Source organism: Thalia democratica, chromosome 9, assembly GCF_965202585.1.
Source record: "Thalia democratica chromosome 9, ktThaDemo2.hap1.1, whole genome shotgun sequence".
In the NCBI taxonomy this organism is placed as follows: Eukaryota; Metazoa; Chordata; class Thaliacea; order Salpida; family Salpidae; genus Thalia; species Thalia democratica.
In genome coordinates, this window is record NC_139173.1 from 11378960 (window position 1) to 11399473 (window position 20514).

Sequence of the window (20514 nt, forward strand, 5' to 3'; positions counted from 1 at the left end):
AATTTTGTGATAGTTGAAAATGGTTTTGTTAATCATTTACAATTAAAAAGCTTTTTTCAGGCAGTTTTGTTTATTCTATAATTGGAATTTAAATTCAATTTTGTTATTAAGTATTTTTATATTTCGATCTTTAAAACAAAATGGCTTGTAATTTAAATCCTAATTAGTGTATCCTTAGAAAATATTTGACCTTTTTAATCAAATAAACATTGTAGTGTACAGTTTGTTATTTATTAAAAAATAAAGATTAGCTTATATTTAAAAAACATTTTTTTCACATTAGTTTCTCACTTACAGTAGCACTTGCTAAAAATCTGCTTATTTAGGATAAAGTTTTATATTTTATAACAAAGCAGATCGTTACAGAAAATTTCTTAAAATTGTTTTCCTTATGCCAAGTATGCCAAACTATTTGGACAACGAATTCGGCTAAAAACATTTATTGTTTAACTGTTTAAATTTCTTGATATCTAATAGTACTTTTAAAAGTGTATAAAATAACAGCAGCAAAAAACACAAAACTTTCTTTTAATCGTTAGATCGACATTTCAAACGATAACCGAAAGGTTTTTAAGTACACCAGGTCTTTAGACTATGATCTTTTTTTTTCAATAAATATAAACAAACGAAAATGCTAAGATGCTTTTGCCCCTCACCTCTAACTATTAAAGTACTATTTGAAGAAAAACAACAGGTTTTGTGTATGAAATCTCTAGTATTTAACCGTGTAGTTGTTTTGTGCTGTAAATAATAACCGTTTTAAATTTTAAATTTAGAAGGTTGTTCTCGCTTACCAATATCACCTTTAAAAATAGATATTAGTCAGTTTCAGGAGTGTGTTTAATATTTTTCATTCATTACATGTATTTTCAAATTGCTTAAAGTTTAAAAATTTTGATGTACCTAAAAATTTAAAATAGTTATTTAGCAACTTTGTCCTTGACAAGATCTTAAAAGGTATCCAAGTGGTGTGCGACTCGATAACCGAAAGAGTTTTTCTTTCACCAGGTCCTAGAACCAAATAACTTGAGAGATTTTATTTTTGTCGTTTAACTAACAGTTTAGTAGAAAGCTTTATAATTTTCTTAAGTGTATCATTGAAAGTAACTACACTTAATACTCTTAAATTGAACAAAACAATTATGCAACCCCGCTAAAAAGTCAAGACATGAGCCTGGTCTATTTCATTACTAGTTTATTACAATTTCAGACAGATGACTGCTAATAAAATTTTTATATTTTTTAATGGGATTTAATGTATATTTATAAGCAACGTATTTACTTTTAAGATAAATCGTTGTCAAATAGTACTATAGCTAATTTCATTTTTCATTTATTTTATCAGACAGTCACTTACTAAACTTAATATCATTACAGTTATTATATATGTTTAAACTATTGCTTATAACTAAAATTTTACTTACTGCGTAATTACTTATTCAAGTTATATCTTTAGAAATCTAACCTTGCCATACCATTGATTTTAAAACTATGCTTTACTTTAAAACTTTAAGTAGTTATATATTTTCAGACGCTGTAAAACTGTCCTGGACAAGACGTTAAAAGGTTTCCGTGGTGTGCGACTCGATAACCGAAAGGGTTTTTTCGTGCACCAGGTCCTAGAACCAAATATGTTGGCGCTTTTTTTGCTGTTCAATAAACTAACTAACTATTCGCACAAAAAACGTTGTAAAACTTGAAAAATATTAGAATTGAATACTTCAAAGTATTGATTTTGTATTTTATTTTTCTGTTTAATAATAAATATATATTTGCTTAAATATCTAATTTCAACTTTTTATAACAGTTTTTTTTTACTCTAAGTTCTTACATTTACAGCGACAATATAGTTAAATAAACAGTAAATTTAAATCAAATTAATACATACCTCATGTCAAGAGTGCTCAAAAATTTTTTTTTAGTAGTTAAAAACTTTTAAACATTTGAGAAATATTGTTTTCAAGAAAACTTATATACTTGGATTGACTCTGTTAATAATAAATTGATTTTCGTTATCTTGAAAAGTTCGCACAATACTACGTATAATTCTGTCAATCGTATGTTAGTTTTGTTATTTTTTGATGATTATTTTAACTTATTAAATTAATAATAAAAGATGACCGAAGTTTACGTCTAATATAATTTATACTCAAATGAATTTTCTTTATTTGCCTATAATATTCCTAAATGTAAGTTTTCGAATTCTGATTTTCAAAACTAAGAAAAATTTATGAGACCTACTGATATAAAACTTATTATTAAAATATTATGAATAAAAGTCTTAATAAAAATCACTTTAGTACTATTATAAAAGCTCATTAAAAATGAAGTTCAATAAAACTTGTAAAATTTTTCCTGCCAGCATTATAAAGTTCTCATGTACGTAAAGAAAATTCATATTAATAAGTTATTTAGTGGACCTTTGATATTATTTTGTTATGTTTTGTGTTTACCAACATACCGACCGTCCAATCTAAAAATATTTTTCAATGCTTCACAACACTGCATAAGTTAAGTAACAAGTTTTCTGAATAAGTTTATTTTTATTTATAGTTTTAAACAACAATCATCTACCGACTAAAACCTCCAGAACAATCGAAGTAGTGCAGCATGTTTTAAATATTATCAGGAGCTAGATATACAAACCACATCACTTATTTTTAAATTTAATAATGACTATTAGTTTATATAACAATGCTATCCATTAAAAGTCGAAATGATAAAAAACAAGATGTCAGTTCCCTTTAATAAACTACCAAAGTATTTTTATAGTTTTGTGGTTTTGTAACATTTTTGTTGTATAATTTACATTTAATTTCTATTTTTTATAACCTTATAATTGTTATATACTTTTTATCATAATTTTAACTAATCTGGAAACCAATGTAAATTTTAAAACTTTATGGAGCATTGTTATTTTACTGAATTACCGCATTATTCAAAGAAAGATAAAAAATATCTTTCAGTGAGATGTTTGAAAGAAATTATTGAAAAAAAAAACAATTTTCTTGCTGTTGTATTAAGTGATGTAACCGTTACTTTAGTTTATTCAGCTTAAATAAAGATATAAAAATGTTTACAAGTTGAAATATATAAAAATTTTCAGTTTTCTGTTTTATTAATTCTGAAACTTTTTATTTTCAATGTTTAGTGTATGGCGTTTAGAACGATAAAAAAAGCGCTAAAAAAGTTTTGTCTAAGGACTTGGTGTATGAAAAAATAATTCGGTTATCGAGTCGTTCACTACATGCTTCTACAATTTTTTACGAGTTATAAAAATTAAATTTCTATAATCTAAAATTTCTAGTTGTAAGAAATAAAACAATCAATAAAACGAAAGAATAAAAAGAAAAGTACTCTTCTATAGTACTATTTTTTTTTCAAATGTATTATTTAAATATTTTGAAGATAGTTTATCTTTAAGTTTATAACTGGTTTAATAGTTTTAAGAAAATAGCATTTTCTTTTAATTTTAGACATTATTAAGTTGTTTTCTTATTTAAGGAAACTTTTAATAATTAAGAATGCCGTGTTAACAGTAGGTAAACTTATATGATGTTCTAACTAATCACTGACTTTGAACAGTTTTTCTTTAAAACATTAAACTAGTTGTTTTTACTTACTTAATCTCAAAAACATTAGATAAAACGTTAGTTTGTAAAACGCAACGCTATTAAAATATGAACAGTGTATTAATTCATACGGAAAAAACTTCTAAAAATTCAATATAATAAATACAAACAATTTAAATAAAAAGTAATTTCATCATTAAATCCGATACTGACTAATCAATTAACACATACTTTTTTGATAGTTATGACTATTTATTTTTAAACAATATAATTTGATTAAAAAAAGCTTTCATAAAAATTCATTTAAATAATTTTTGGCAGACATAGCTGATATTTTCTATCAAACGTTTTTTTATCAACCGTTTTTTTTTTTGTAAATAAAAGCTTAAAGATTTTAGGTAAGTACGACGAAAAGTATCTACAAGACTTAATCATCGATAATTATTCATTATATAGCATCAGATACTCGTAGCTTTGAAAGAGAAAGATTTACAAAATATTCACACATTTTTCCAGCAATCTACGTTTTTAACTTTCATTTTTCTTTTTGACTTTGTTTAGCAAATTAGTTTTCTTCGACATTGAAATAACAATTTGCTCTTTATCTCGTGTGACAAACACTAAGAAATACGTGATTACAAAAACAAAACTGCCGAAAAAATCAAATTTAGAAATTCAGAAAAATAATTTCAGGTGTTTGTTCTTTCAAACCGACCATATACCATGCACTAGAATTAAAGAGCAAACCCGTCGGAAAGGTCAGGAGCCAAAACTCCACTCCGAAAAGTTTTGCTGAGGTATTCATGGCTGTACACAAACAATAATGCCCCGTACAAAATCTCAGCTGACAGCTGGAAAATGACCATACAAAAATGTTCAATGTGGATGCGAACTATTGATCCATCAAATATCAATTCAGACTTCAATAGAGTTACTTCCATAGCTGCAAACGTCAAGCCGACTGCGAATAAAATTATAAACGAAGTCAGCAGGAATAATCTTATTATGATTCTAAAACAAGAATGCTGCATTGCTTTATTTTTGACTTTTTTCACTTTAACGACATAAGGCATTGTTCCTTCATTTCTGTAACATTATTAAGTGTTATACTATCTTCCGCAACTTTTTTGGTCTTGTAAGTATTCTCATCCATTTTTGGTTTTAAGTGAACTTGTTTACTAAAATGTGTCAGACTTATTAGTGTTAAATATGTTATTAGTTTGTCAGACATTTTAGTTTTAAGCATGAAAAACTTTTAAGTATAAATTTTGTTATTCTAAGACTAACTTATAGAGTTTTGTCAAGTATATCTTATCCATACTACATGATTTCTTTTTTTTTCTATGAGCATATTTATTTTAGTTGTAGTTATTTGCTTAAAATTTTTGACTAAATATTATTTGTAATCAGCATAGTTTACGAAGAGAAGCATTAATTATAAACTATTTTTCTTGAAATTTTATTTAGTGTTCGTTTTTTGGTTTTTAAGTTTAAATTATTTGTATTTAGATATCTCTAGTTATGTAACAATTATATATTTCTTAACAAGCTTGTTTTATGTAAAAGTTTTATTGGCGGCTAAATGTGTTAATAACCCATATGAAATAAGCTTTTAAGATGCACCTTTTTTCAAAAAGTTTTGATTTACTGTATATTATAAAGATTTCATAAGAAGTTATAAATTATGATACAGCTTAATTTTTACTAATAGCCCTTTTTGAAGACTTTATTTTTAACTCTATAACTGTTTTCTTTTAATTTTGTAATGTTTTTTGTATAATTAGTTAAGTAAATAAAGTAGGTATTGGTTTAATGTTTCGTTGTTTTTATAAGTATCTAACTATAATTTATATTTTCTTCATTGGAAATTACTTTTTCTTATAGTTTTAGTATAGTTATGAGCCTGTTTCAAAAACATTAAAATAGTTTTACTAGTGTAGTAGATAACTTATTAAATAAAATAATACTGTTACTCATTTTGTTTAAAAGCTTAGATAGATATATTACTATAACAATAAGATTGACTTCATTTGGATAAAAATAACAAACGTAACACAAAATATTTTAAACAATAGTTTACTTATTTTAATCTAAATTAGCAAAAAGTAACTGAAAAAAGGAGACTTTTTAACAAAGCATAAGCTATTTAAAATGCTTTATTTTAACTAAAACTAAAGGATATAAATTTTAAATTCTTTTTTTTTTTAATTTTCAACGTTTTTAGTTTCTTATACATTAAGTGTATCTAATAATTAAAGTTTTAAAGTCAATAATGTAAACAATTGTTCATTAACAACAAAAAATTACAAGTTTAATTTAAAGTTGTTTATCTTTTCTGTTTCAATGAAATCAAGTGTTACAAAAATGCTGTAAAAACGAATCTAAATTCTTTAAACTTTTTATAAATCTTTAAAGTTTATTTTTACTAATAATATGCTTATTACAAGTCGAAATACGCTATGCGTGTTGTCTTAAATTTATACATAAAACTCTAATTAATAAAGGCAGAAACAGTGATGGATCAAAGTGATAAATAAAACAATAAACTTAATTAAAGAATATGATAACAATTATATAAATTATCCTGCTTTTTATTTCCTCGTCTGCTTCGGTTTCTAAGAGTGGTGCTTTTTGTTGTGTTTTGTGAATAAAAGATTGGCAATTGTCGAAAATAATAGCTAGGATTTTAAACTTATCAGGGCTGAGATTCAATCTCTTTTGTATTTGTAAATGTCCTTAAAACATAGTGTTGGACGACCTTGGTTGCGTCTGCCTACAGCCAACCGGCTGTAATTAAAACTTTTTGAATCGTCACCCTTTCTCAAATACAACTTAGCCAACAAGTCCTGAGCTGGCTAAAGTAAATAAATTAAAACAGGTTTAACGCCTAATTAAACACTTCCTTAATGACGAACTCAAGTAAATTTCATAATAAAATATGTTCAAATTCGATAGCAACATTTTAAAAAAGAATGGAATAACAGTAAAATTGAGTTATACTCCGATAATACGCTTAGAAACGAGGTGTTACGACTTAGGGTCAATATGATAATAAACAAAACTCAGATAATTATATCAAGTAAAGCAAACCGTTATAATTAAGTGCTAGGTAAATAAAGCGGCGACAAAGAATAACTTTCAAAAAACAACGGGATAATCCAAAAAAAGATTTTTTCTTATATAAAAATGTTCATATGCTTATTTTATTACCTTCACTATTGCTTAAATAACTATTGATAAATTTATTCTTTCAAGAATTTATTTTACAAACTAAGTTTCGGTCAAAGATCTCGTCAGTGCTTAAATAAATCTAAAAAGATATGTGACAGTCATGGAAAGTAGCACTTAAACAATTAAATCAAAATAAAAACTAATTTTTACTCAAAACATTTACTTATTTTAATTTTATTGTTTAAGTGCTACTTTCCATGACTGTCACATATCTTTTTAGATTTATTTAAGTACTGACGAGGTCTTTGACCGAAACTTAATTTGTATAATAAATTCTTGAAAGAATAAATTCATTATTGCTCCTCCAGTAGTTGAGATCTCTCTATTTGTTTTCATAAAACCAAAACATATAATAACTAATGATGTAGATAGCTAGAATCATTACAAAGTACAAAGGATGTCATTTAATACACGTACTTTTTCAGATATTAACCCTATATAATTCTTTTATCTAACTTAGAGTATATTTTTTTATTTATTCTGGCATATCTTCTACATTAAGTTATATGAAAATTGAGCTATAAATAAAAAGAATATACTTTATTGAAAACCTACAATTACTGCAACTATATTTCTAGCTACTTGCAAGTAATGGCTTAATAGTATTTAATATTTATTAATGTGCAATTACAGTTAATATATAAAACAACTTATGTTTTTTTATTTTTCGGAAAATCAGTGATGTTTTATGTAAATTGATACTACAGTTTTCATTTATTATATACCCTTTTTTATTTTAATTTCCATTAACCCTTAAATACCTTTACTTAAGATCATACTAAATTTTAGATTTTGTTTAATTTAGTTTGTTATCTCAAAAAACTAAATATTTTTAATTTGAAGATAAATAACACCAAAATTTACATTCTGCGAAATGTAATTATTTTTATGAGCTTGAAAAACAAATGGTTGTAGCTTAGTTTTACTTTAAAATGTGTCGCATTAGTACTAATTGTTAGCATTTGATTAGTTGTTAATGTAACCATAATTTACAAAGGTTTAATAATTTGTACAGTTGTAACTAAAAAGCTTTATCTAATTTAGAATATAATGCATTCAGTCTTAAATTAATAAAGTAAGATTTAAAGTTTTACAATCAAAAAATAACATATACCTAAAACAAAGTAGTTTTGAAAATAAGAATTCATAAATGTGTTGCTTTATATATGTATATATAAACTCTGATTGCAGTATAACTATGCTCAAAAGTCAAAAGCATAGTTAGTAGACTTCTAAAATTAATTATCACTTGGATTTAATGCTTGAACAAACAAACTTTAGTTCATTATTCAGAAATTTATTTATTGAATTCTGACAATACTGGTCTAAAGAAAACTGGTTATTTGTTAAATTAAAACAGAACTAATTATAAAAAATTAATGTTTTAAACTAACATTATTATAAAAAAATTAAATCAACAAAAACTTGTATTGATACACTTTTTTTCCCAAACTTAACGGTTTAATTAAGGATAAAATTAACTAAAATCCAAAAATATTGTTATTATTAAACATTTTTATCATATTAGTAGAATAGTGTAATTTTGTTAAAGTTATATCTTATGAAGAACAATTTTTAAACAAAAATTAAATTTTTTTTGAATACATAAGTACTGTATATTTATCAACTTACTTCAAAACAGACACCATTTTATAAAGAAGTATACTTTGTATCGTTTAAAAGTTCAAGTAAAACTTTTGATTTTTTGTACTAAAAATTAAAAAAAAAAGATTTTAAGAAATTTATATAAGCTATCTATTTTTTGCAAATTTTCGTTTTTAAATGTTAATCTATTTAAAAGTATTGGCTTGTTTTGCAAAAAGAAATTACATTTTACTTAATGAAAAGTATCAAGTGAATATAATTTATGTTTTTTTGAAACTTTTAAGTAATATAGTATAAAATAAAACTTTATTTATTAAAATAGCTAAAACTAAGAAGTCTAGGGATTAATAATTAATAGTAACGTTAGATTGAATAAAGATTTATTTTATTTTTTATTTTTTTATTAATAATTTAACTATCTGCATAGAATTTTCTAAACTAAAAAAAAATCGTTTAATGTAAGTTTGTTAACTAGTTTTTAAATAAGCTTTCATTAGTTTTCTGTTTCAATTGTGATCAAAGTAAATTTGATCTTTCTGTAATTTTATGTTTACAAAAAATCGAAGCTTTAATATAAACTTTTTCCGAAATTAACGTTTTGTAATCAATACATTTATAAAAAAATTTGTATTGATTTTGCTAGCTTTTTAAAATGTTAAAATTAATTTTATTTGTTTGATAAACAAACTAAAAATCATAAATTAGTATTGATAAGTTGAAGTTTTACAGTTTTATTAGATACGAATTCAAATATTTTTCATTAATATGAAAAATATCATGTTATGTTTATTATTGCAAACTGAAGGCTTTCTGTACAATTTAAAATGATCAAAGATAACGTCGGTTAAAGTCTACAGAGTAGAGTGAATAAAATGCTGATACTTTTCATGCCTAATGAGGACTGAAGTGTATAAAGTTTTGTTTGTTTCATGTTAATAATTTCAAGCTTCAGTAAACCTAACACTGCTTTTTACCAAGCCTGTACATAGTCTTAGCCTGGACTTCCGTATGCCGTGAGACGAGCTCTAAACAACATATGATTTGATCATACTACTTTGACCATCAGACCACAAGCCTTCGGTAGATTAGACCCAAGTTCCGTTCTACTGAAGGCTTGTGATCTTATGATCGAAGTGTTATGATCAAACCATATATTAATGACTTAAAATGTTAAGATTGTTATATAAAAGCAAGCAAAAGTAAAAAACAATAAAATATATACATTAAGATCTTGATATGAAGTTTTCATACTTTTTTCTTTAAGGTCAACGTGTACTTTTTTCATATAATAATATTTAAGAGAAATTACTTGAACCAATGAGACAAAAAGTTAAACCCTTATCACTGGTAAATAAATTTGTCTTAGAATAAAAAAAGCCAATTTAGTCTATTTTCATCTAACTTCATATTTTCCAACTTAACTCTTCTGCTACATCTAAGGTATGTTCTGTAATTATTTATATTTAGCTCAAAATTGAAATATATCTGGTACAAAAGCTAATTTATTGTTACAAGTATTTTATCAGCAAATTGAAACTTATCAAGTTAAATTTAATTACAGTCTTTTTTTTATTTTAATTGCAGATGTTTAAGCAACCCTTTCAACAATCCTGCTTTACTTAACCTATTATTTAGTGTGTATTTGTTGTTTAATATCTATAATATTTGAAATAAATGACACATAAGTACACAGTATCAGTTTATTTCCAGATTTTAAATTTCTGTTCTTACATTTAAGTAAAATACTAATAAAGGTTCATTGAATGGAAAAAAAAAAAAAAATTTTAAATAATCAAGTATAAATGTTACTTTTGCAAATGGGTTATGATTTTAGATTCTTAACCATATTCCAAAATTATGACCAAACATATTTAAATGAAGCCCATTTACATCTTTAAAATGAAAACATATACTCATTTTTGATATACTCAATGTTGAATATTTGTCTTTTTTCCATTAGCATAAACTTTTTCCTTTATAAATTAAGAATTATTCTGTTCCAGTGAATTAGTTTAATTTGATTTTACCCATATGTTAAACTTTGCTGAGCTTGTTTACAACAATAAAATAATAGTCTTGTATTTAATTTATCTCAATTTTACTAAACATTTATTTACCACTGTTTTAGGAAAACTTTCAATTTAACTTATATTTCAATCGAAAAATTGTGTGAGATTTATTGTTAAAATGATATTTTTGATTTAATTAATCTTCATTTTCATTATAAAAAGAGTTGCAACAAAATCTGGTGTCCTGAAAAAAATCTGAAATTTGAGATATTAAAAATTTTTTTTTTGAAATTTCCAGCAAATTATATATGTTTAGTGATAAAAGTTAGAATTAAGTCTTTTATAAAGGTAATTTATTTTTTTAATAAATAAATATTACAGACAAAATATTTCAAGTAGCTTAGCATACTACTTAACACTGTTTGAAACTTGAAGCTAAACTTCAAATTAAAATTGACCAAAAATCTTAACTTTCAAAAACCTTGATGAATTTTCTACAAAACCAGTTGTAACCCTGTATATAATAGATATGGAGTTTTTATTCAAAAACAGTCTGTCATGGTTTATAATAATTAGAAATTTAAATCAGTTATTAAGTTTTACACACCTTAAATATAGACCAAAAATATATTGAATTTGCTATGAAAAAAACTAATAATTAATTGTGTTATTACAGTTAACACTTATACTATTGAGTTCCAATAGTTATAATGTATTTGTATATTTTTCATTTTTTAATTAACAAAATTTATAATGTTCATGTAAAAAACAGAAAATTTCAGTTTTTATTGATTTTAAAGAATAGTTAATAGGATAAATTTCAGTGGAGATACTGTGTTAGCAGGGTTGCCTCTTTACTTGGAAATCCAAAAAGACCTGGGATTTGAAAATTTAGGCAAAAAAAACCTAGCAAAAACCTGTAATTTCACATGCTGATCTGTCTCAAATATCTTTATTGAAAAACATATTTAAAGTAACTTAACAGTATCTTTTCAATGGTTTTATGCTGCTTAAACACAGTTTCTATCCTTAAAATAGACCCAAAATGTTTACTTTTAAAAACCTAGATTTTTTTTTAAACAAGGTGGCAACCCTACTAAATATTATCACTTAATCAAATTGAATGGCTGTTGTAACTGTGTATAAAAGTTATTTCTAAACTATTACAAGGATTTTAATCCTAAATATCTTAAATCTCATCATTTATACAGGCAAATTTTAAGGCATCATGTCCAGGTCAAAGATTGTTAAGCAAGGTAAAGACCAGCCCACTGAAGTGGAGCAAAAAGTCTCACAAGCTCTCATGGAGTTGGAGCAAAACAGCAGTGACCTCAAACAACAACTCCGTGAGTTGTACATCCATGGTGCTAAGGTTGGATTGTTAGAAATTATCAGAAGGAACATTCTTAGCATAATTATGTTGAAAGTTAAAAATATTTAAAACATTTTCTTTTAAACACCATTATTGTATAAATCAGCAACACTTGCATCACTTGAAATAATCAATTCATTTAATTGAATAATTACAAAATTAAATTTGTGACTATTTTGTAATGTACAAAATGATATTTTAAGATTTTTTCTAAGAAAGTTTCCAGCAAATAAACAACTTAACAGACACATTTAAAAAAATGAAGTAAATTGTTTGCAAGTTGAAGAAAATTATTTTAATTTTGTTGCATTGCTTCTGGAAATTTAAGTACGTTCAAACCCCTTGTTAATCTATTTTTTTCATGAAATTTATGCTGAGTTTAAGTTCAAATTATCTCATATGACTAAATAAAGTCAGCGTTACCAACTCAGTATACTATTGACATTTTTAAACTTTAAAAAATCTTGGCTATCTCATATTACTATGTTTTATTTTAAACTCACAATAACTTTTATTTTTCAAGATCTCATGATATTATAAAGATTTAAAAAATATCAGGTCAAGGTTTTTTTATATTCTGATTGAAATTCAATGTATTGATTTAAAATAATTTTATAACAATATATTGATCAATACTTGAATTTATTGACTTTAAAAAAAATAAACAGATAACCTTTCCAACGATTTGAAAAAAACTTGAGGTCACTCCTGACAGTTCGAGTGGCAACCCTGATATACATAAAGCTATTCTTATGATTTTTAAGATATTAATAACAATATTTTGATTTCTTATTTATTGCAACATTTTACAGTAAGGTGAAAAAAAGCTCATGATTAAAATTTTTCATTGATTTTACCCCATATAATTTATCAAATATATCAGTTCTATAATTTTTAAGTTATACGGTTTGTTTTCCAAAATACATTACTTAACAAATACAAAAACTAAAACATGTGGATAAATAATTTACAAACCAATTTCAAATCTTATCACAAAGTTTTTACATGTAATTTGTTTGAAAGTTGTTATAAGTTATGAAACTAGAAAATCAATGATCGACAATTGTATTTACTAATAGTAATGGGAATGATTTAAATATTTTTTAATAATTATGGCCATGGGGAGGACTAAAACTTTTTGAGTTATTTTTTTATACTTATAATTACGGTAGGAGTTGTCTAAAAATAATTTTTACTGTTATAATATTAATAACATTTGAAATATCTGAAACATTTTAATTTTTTCTTCATATTGCTAGGGACATATTTTAAAACTTTTGTTTACTAGCACAAAAATGAGTGCATCTTTGAATGTATGTCTAAATTGTCAATGGTAACTTAAGGTCAATAGGTTTGTATTGAAAACTTAACAAACTACAATTGAAAATTTCAAGTTGGTCTAAAGTTGGTACTTTTGAAGATTCATTAAAAAGCCAGTTTGAAAATAAAAAAAATCAGATTTATGGATTTTTACTATAGTCTTCTTTATTTTAAAACTGGACCATTCAAGGTTTCCAAAACCTCTGAATCCTGGAGAATCTTTGTATTTGATAATCAAGGCAAAAAAAAAACTATAAATCAGGAAATTTGTAAGAATTATCTTTAAGAAACCTATCATTTTAAAATGTTTCTATTTGTTAAGTAACAAAACCTTAACTCAATACGAAATATGTTTTCTAAGAATAAAATATTTTTTGTACCATATACTTTTTTTCATAAATAAACAAATTTTAAAATAGCTTTGAATTGTCTTTTAAGTTGTGTACTATTTAAACAGTTTTTTAAACCTCGATGTAATTATATACTAAAATAGGACAGTTTTTTTAATTGGTAGAAATTCACAAAACCTGGAAAAAATTTACAAAAAACATCTGAGAATCCTGACCATTTAAATATAGATATGCATAATTGAAGTCTTATATGAATTGGTTTATTATTACCGTCATTATATGGATTGGGAGAAATACTGACTTTTAAGAAAAACTAATTTTTACGAAACATATTGGCTGGCAGGTAGAAAATTGTACGTTTCGAATTTGTTGACATAAAGGATTTTCTTTATTTTTTTTTGAAAAAGATTATGTTTTAAAGGTGAAACTAAAGTTATATATTTTCTTTGGACACCAATTGTATTAATTTAATTGAAACAAGGCTTTAAATGTGGGTCTTAATTTGCTGACGCCTAGTATAGTCCCTAAAAAAACTATTATTGAATAAAATTTCATTTTCAAATATAAATTATAATGGTTTGTTTTTTAATTTTTATTTCTCTTTAATCTAAAGATTATACATATGTTATTGATTTTCTCTGAACATATTAGAAGATTGGTTAAAAATAAGATTATTCAAAAGAATGTATTTTTAGTTTGGTAGTCTTTGATTTTTTAGTTTGTACTTACCATTTTATTCAAGCAATTCCACCATTTTATTTGCCTATACCTCGAAAATGGCTTTAATTTTTTTAGAATGATAAATATTTTATATACCTAAGAAAAAAATCAAATAAGATCATTTATAAACACTCAGTGGATCAATTTACTTCTAGAATCTAAAGTTTCTTTAATATAATTATGCTTTGTCTAATTTTTAATTGTTTATTTTTGTATTTAATACAAAAATTTTAAGTCATTTTAAAATGTTTAGTTGTTAAAAATAATAAGTTTATTAAGCATTTATAATTTTTGTTTTTTAAAGGAAATTGATGTTGGAAACAACAAAAGAGCAATGGTTCTCTTTGTTCCAGTACCACAGAAAAGATCATGGAACAAAATCCAATCATCTGTTGTCAGAGAACTCGAGAAGAAATTCTCCGGTAAACACGTTTTGATTGTTGCCCAAGTATGTTTTGTCTTAATGAAAATATCTATGTTTGATAAATTTATCTAGTATATCAATTTAGAATATATTTGAATTTTTGTTATCAATTTCAAACATTTCTTCGTCTTTTAATATTGTACTTTGAATTATTTAACATGTTGAAGTATTTCAAATAAGTTCTAATAGTTTACATTTTGGATATAATCAGTAATATATAATTCATCAAGTTTATGATATTTTTTGTCTACCAAATATTACTCCTTGAACACCATTGGTTTAGAAATTAATGTAATGATTTAAATATGATATAATAATTTACATTCAGTAATAAATATTTTTAGGAAATTAAAAATATGTAAAAAATTGTGTGACACACTTAGTTATAGATAATTGTTATAGAAATTTTAAAACTAATTGAACATTTTATTGGATTCTTAACTATCTCTTAGGTTGTGCAATTTTTTTGTAAAAATCTATAAATTTTGATTTTCTCGTTTTATCTCGTTATATTAGCTTTATGTAAGCTTAAGTTGATTTATTAGTTTTTGTTATAATTTTTATTAAGTAACTATTTATCAGAGGCGCATCCTCCCCAAAGAAACCCGTAAGCAAACCAGGAAGGGAGCACAGAAACGTCCAATGAGGTAAATTTTATTCAATCAAGTATTATTTACTGCATTTAAAACTATTTATCAGTTTTATAACAATATGTAGTGATAATCTAATTCTAGTCAGCAAAATACTATTCATGAAATATTGGTTACCATGATTTACACTTAATAAGTCTGTATAGAAGTCTGTATAGTATCCCTGATTATTTTGAAACCTGAAAAAAGTTTTTCCTAAAAAAATCTTAGAATTTAAAACTTTAACTGATACTTACTGAGCTGTAATGTTTTATAATTTGAGTTTAAATCTTAATGTTTATTTTTGCAAAAATTGTGTTTATTTAATGTGCTGCAATTGAGAAATATAGTATGAAATAAATTTTAATGTGTTGAGTTTTAGTTTAGTGAAATAAGTATAAAACGAAAAATGTTTAGATGTTTCAAAGCTCTAAAATTACCTGTAGATATGTTTGAACTTTAACATCAATGTAAAAATTTTCAAAGTTCTAAGTATTGTTATGTGTTAATGATAAATATTTTTTTTCATCTAATACTTCAAATTTCTGGGGTTGTATAAAAATTAAGGTTAATATGAATCCAGTAACAAAGTATAGTTTTTAAATAAAGTTTTCACAAATAATTACTTGTACTTATATTTAATAAGATGTCATAACGAATGTTCCAAGTTGAAAGTCTTTTTAAATGAATTCAAATTGTCTTGCCAAACAATTTATTGCCATGCGTTAAATGTAGATTTAATATATTTCAGCCGTACCTTGACTTCCGTTCACGACAAGATCTTGGAAGATCTCGTCTTCCCAGCTGAAATCGTCGGAAAGAGAACCCGCGTCAAACTCGACTCCTCAAAACTCATCAAGATCCACTTAGATAAAGCAAACCAGAACAGCGTAGAACACAAGGTTAGCATTGCTGATTTGATTAAAAGTTCTAAGTTTAAAGTATTGTAATGATGATACATCACGATGGTCTTCTGAAAAAAGTATATGAAGATTAATTTAGCTCTATCTGAAAAATATCACTGCTTTTTATCAATAAATAAGTTTATAAACGTGTGTTAATCAAAAATTTGTTTTCAGACCGACACCTACGTCAGTGTTTACAAGAAGCTCACCGGAAAGGATGTCACTTTCGAATTCCCAGAGTTTTAAGAAATTACGTAGACTATTTTTTAGTTAATAAAATTTACTAGTCAAAATGGTGTACTTTTAAAAATTGTCGTTGTGTTTTTGTTTAGAACAGTAAGTTAGAATCTCTTAATTGTGTTTAAACGTTAAAATTTTTTAGGTACTTTTTTATACATTAATATAATATACTGTTCCGTCCTTTTCATGGTTTCAAGTAAGTACGTGATACTTAAAGTAGTAACCAAAATTATCTAATAACTTACTATACTAAAGAAGGTCCTAAGCTTTTTAAAAGTGTTCTCTGGCATTTAATTAAAATTAAAGTTATGTTACAATGATGCTATTTATTAACTTAAACTTAATCATAACTGTTGAATCCGATTTAAAAATATTGCCAGTTAATAATTCCTCCAAATGAGGTTCACACGATTAAAAAACGTACAATGAACTAATTTTTCAATACAACTAGCATGTTACTAAACTAAGAGAAAACTGATAAAAACTACATTATTTACTGGTTTATAAGTCTAACACCAGTGTAAACCTTGGTCTATTTTTTTAGGTCAAATAAATAAGTTTTGAACTATGCGTCTTATTAATGCGTAGTTACTCAAGTAATTTTAAGTATTACATTACGATAAAATTTAATTACGTTTCTTAAAGACAAACACAACTTAAAAAAAAATTATATCTTTGCCACTATAGGTTTTTATGTTGTAAAATTAGAAAGATTATTCTTTACAGTAACCTTCTAACTAGGAACGAACCCTGAAAGCATCGCAAAAATGCGTATCCAACTGGTAGTGCGTACCTAGATTTTTACATAAGTACGCTTGAATCACTTTTCTCAGCTCGCTATTTAAATACTTAATTTTCTGTTTAAGTATATACATCTTAAATATTTTTGCATTTACATGCAAAAAGGAATAATCTATAAGTATTCTGAATTGTATTCAAAACAGTAGTCTTAAAAAATAATATAAATAGTAACCAGATAGAAATAGCTGCAATCTAAACTTCTGTTATTGTAACCGATCATATCAACTTCGAGAAAAAAGAAATTGAGTCCTAAATGACAAAAGCTAGTAATTCTTTAAACAAAAGTAGATAGACTAGTCATGATTACTTGTGACTTTGAAAAACACTATTTAATTGTTAAGTTCATCCTGGAACTTATGATAATGACTTTAACATAATGGTAGCTTACTTTTGGTCTATAATTTACTACTTATGTAAGATAGCAATTTATGACCTATTTTACTGTTGAATATAGGTAGGGAAATTTGTTTCTGATGACCTCGTTTGAGAATTGTGGACACTTTTTATACTAATAATTAAATTTAGCTGATGATAAATTATTGTTAAACTTTAAGGTAAACCGGCGTAATTCATATAGATATAGGCTTTCAACATCTAATATTATTCTATAGGTCTTCAATTTTCTTACACTATCATCATATTTCTTTCAGTGTGTGTATTTAAGCGTGTTCTTATGAATAGTGCTCTATTTATAAGAACATGGATACAATTTTATTTTCTCTTCACCAGCATAATAAACCATAATCTAACATTGCCCATACACAAATAATTAAGGATTAAATATAATGGTTTTCATTTTTAAAATGCCTTGTTTTATATTTTAAACACATTTTTTTTAATAATTTTGTTTTTATAGTTTCTATATGTTCTGGCCAATCTAAATTTCTGTCTATAATTATTACCAAATGTTCATAGCTATTTGCTTCCTCTTTGTTCTTATTACCACGGTAGTCTTTATCAAAATATTACTTGGTTAGAATTTAATTTAAACTAACTAGTTTTTTCAATTCTTTTAGAGACATCAAATGTTAAACTACTACTGTTTAAGAAGTAAAATACATTTGTTAACTATAACTTTTTATTTTATACTACAGTTTTACAAAGCTTGGCAGCCCTCTAACAAAAGTTAATTTGTGATATGTCCGGACTACGTAAAATTTTGTCTATAAACTTTAGCCTGTCAATAAAAAAATTAAAAATATTATTCTAGATCTTGTATCTTGTGATCTATCAAAAGTACATAAAAGTGAAGTTTCTTGAAACCAGTATACCTGGCCAACTCAACGACTAACTCATCTGAGCACAAAATAGTAAAATGATTCCTAAAACTTTTAAAAAAATTATAATTTTACTTTAATAGAAATATTTCGCTGCTGAGACTTTTAGGTTCTTTGTTTGTAGTTTATACTTATAAAGTATGAAAGTGTAGAGGAAAAAATATAAAGTATTAACATTATCAAATCTTATAAATATGTTAGAATTATTAAATACTACTGGGGAACTAATAAATGTTCGTTAAATTGTTTATGTGTGTACTTAGCAAAAAAAAAACTGTATTAGTTCTTCAAAACTTCAAGTTAAAACTCTTAGTACTAGTTTTAGCGCAAACAATTTTTTTATTTGAAAAAGGACAAGGTTTCAAAGATAGTTAAATTTTTAAGCTATGATTTAATGTCAAAGGAGCTTGTTGTACTGTTTTCTTAAGAATTCTAAATTGATTGAGTATTAAAACTTAATTCTAACAGTACTGTGCGTATTTAAAAAAACGATACTAAGTAGAAATTGTGCGATAAAAACTTAACAACATGCTCATAAACTAAGTGTTTACTATAGAAAACTCAATAAACAGTTTTTTTTTTGTTTTTAGATGTAGTTTTTCATTTAGATAAGCAAAGTTTTTTACAAGTATATTAGCCCTGATCAAAATAAAACTAGCATGATATGTTGTTTCGCTAACATAGTTTATTTCTGGTCTGATAGGTATTTAGCAGAATAACTTTTAAACTTTTGAAGAACATTTAACACTATCATTGAGAGACGTTAAAAGGTATCCTTGGTGTGCGACTCGATAACCGAAAGGTTCTTTGTTCACCAGGTCCTATGACAAAATATTTGGAGCGTCATTTTTTGTTCTTCAATAAGCTATATATATATGGGTTATTCTATTGATAAGGTCTATAATGATTTAAAAAAGTAAATATTGCAATAACAAAATTGGGAACGGGTATAAATTGCACGAGGGGATTAAATTGCACGAGACAAAGTTGCACTAGTGCACAAAATTACACGAAGCCAAATATGCACGAGGGCACAAAATTGCACGAAGACGGTTTTGCACCAAGATTCAATTTTGCACGAGTTATATTTTTAGGGGTAACAGTGATAGTAAAAACAAAAATAAAAAACAACTGGTAAAATTAAAAAATTTAAGAATAAATAAATTAAGTAAAAATTAAAAAAAGCTACCGACCGAGGCTAAGGGTTAGGGGTAACAGTGATAGTAAAATAAACCAAATAAAAAAAAAATAGTAAAAAAAAACAAATTAATAAATAAAAATCTTATCCGTGCAAAAATGTCTCCGTGCAAAATTGTCTGCTCGTGCAAAAGTGTCTTCAGTTAATTTTTTTCACTCGTGCAATTTTATTCCCTCATGCAATTTTGTACGCTCGTGCAACTTGACAACTACCCAACAAAACTAGTTCTTACAATATATCCAGTGTATTTAAAATGACTCATAACAATAAAAAGACCTTACAATACAACTGAAAATCATAGTTCAAAAATGTTATCACCTTGTAACGGGAACGGGTCTAAATTGCGCGAAGACAAAATTGCGCGAGTGTACAAAATTGCACGATGATACTTTTGCACGAAGACTAGTTTGCACGCGGGCACAAAATTGCACGAGGGGACAAAATTGCACAAAGACTATTTTGCACGGAAGGTCAATTTTGCACGAGTTACAATTTTGCACGGAAGGTCAATTTTGCACGACAGACAGTTTTGCACGGAGGGTCAATTTTGCACAAAAAAATACTAACTTAAAATAACTAAATAAAAAACATATTATAACCTTTATATTTAAAAAAAAAGCATGTATTAATGTAACTAATTTTATTTTTATTAGGTTTATATTGATTTTATTTATTTATTTTAATTTATTTAGCTTTTTTTTAAATTAAAAATAAGTTGTTGTGCTTAAAAACTAATATAAGTTAAAAAAGTTTTTAATAAAAACAAAACCCGTGCGAAATTGACCCTCCGTGCAAAATTGTCACTTGTGCAAAAATTACCTTTCGTGCAAAAGTGTCTGCGTGCAAAATTGTCAGCTCGTG

General features: G+C 25.3%; 1 protein-coding gene across 1 annotated transcript; it reads left to right on the forward strand.

The window, feature by feature from the left end:
* The first annotated feature begins 11632 nt into the window (after positions 1–11632).
* Positions 11633–16447, forward strand: LOC145844658 (small ribosomal subunit protein eS7-like). Its single transcript, XM_082952061.1, has 5 exons — positions 11633–11789; positions 14484–14627; positions 15186–15250; positions 15984–16134; positions 16312–16447. Exons 1-5 carry the CDS (start codon positions 11646–11648, stop codon positions 16381–16383), a joined length of 576 nt encoding a protein of 191 aa, XP_082808187.1. The 5' UTR covers positions 11633–11645; the 3' UTR covers positions 16384–16447.
* Positions 16448–20514: the final 4067 nt, after the last annotated feature.

What these genes read in the sequence shown, in the direction of transcription:
- LOC145844658 (XM_082952061.1), top strand. Translation starts at nt 11,646, where the DNA reads ATGTCCAGGTCAAAGATTGTTAAGCAAGGTAAAGACCAGCCCACTGAA. An exon ending in TGTACATCCATGGTGCTAAG is followed by an intron (nt 11,790 to 14,483) that starts GTTGGATTGTTA and finishes TGTTTTTTAAAG; the next exon opens with GAAATTGATGTTGGAAACAA. An exon ending in ACGTTTTGATTGTTGCCCAA is followed by an intron (nt 14,628 to 15,185) that starts GTATGTTTTGTC and finishes ACTATTTATCAG; the next exon opens with AGGCGCATCCTCCCCAAAGA.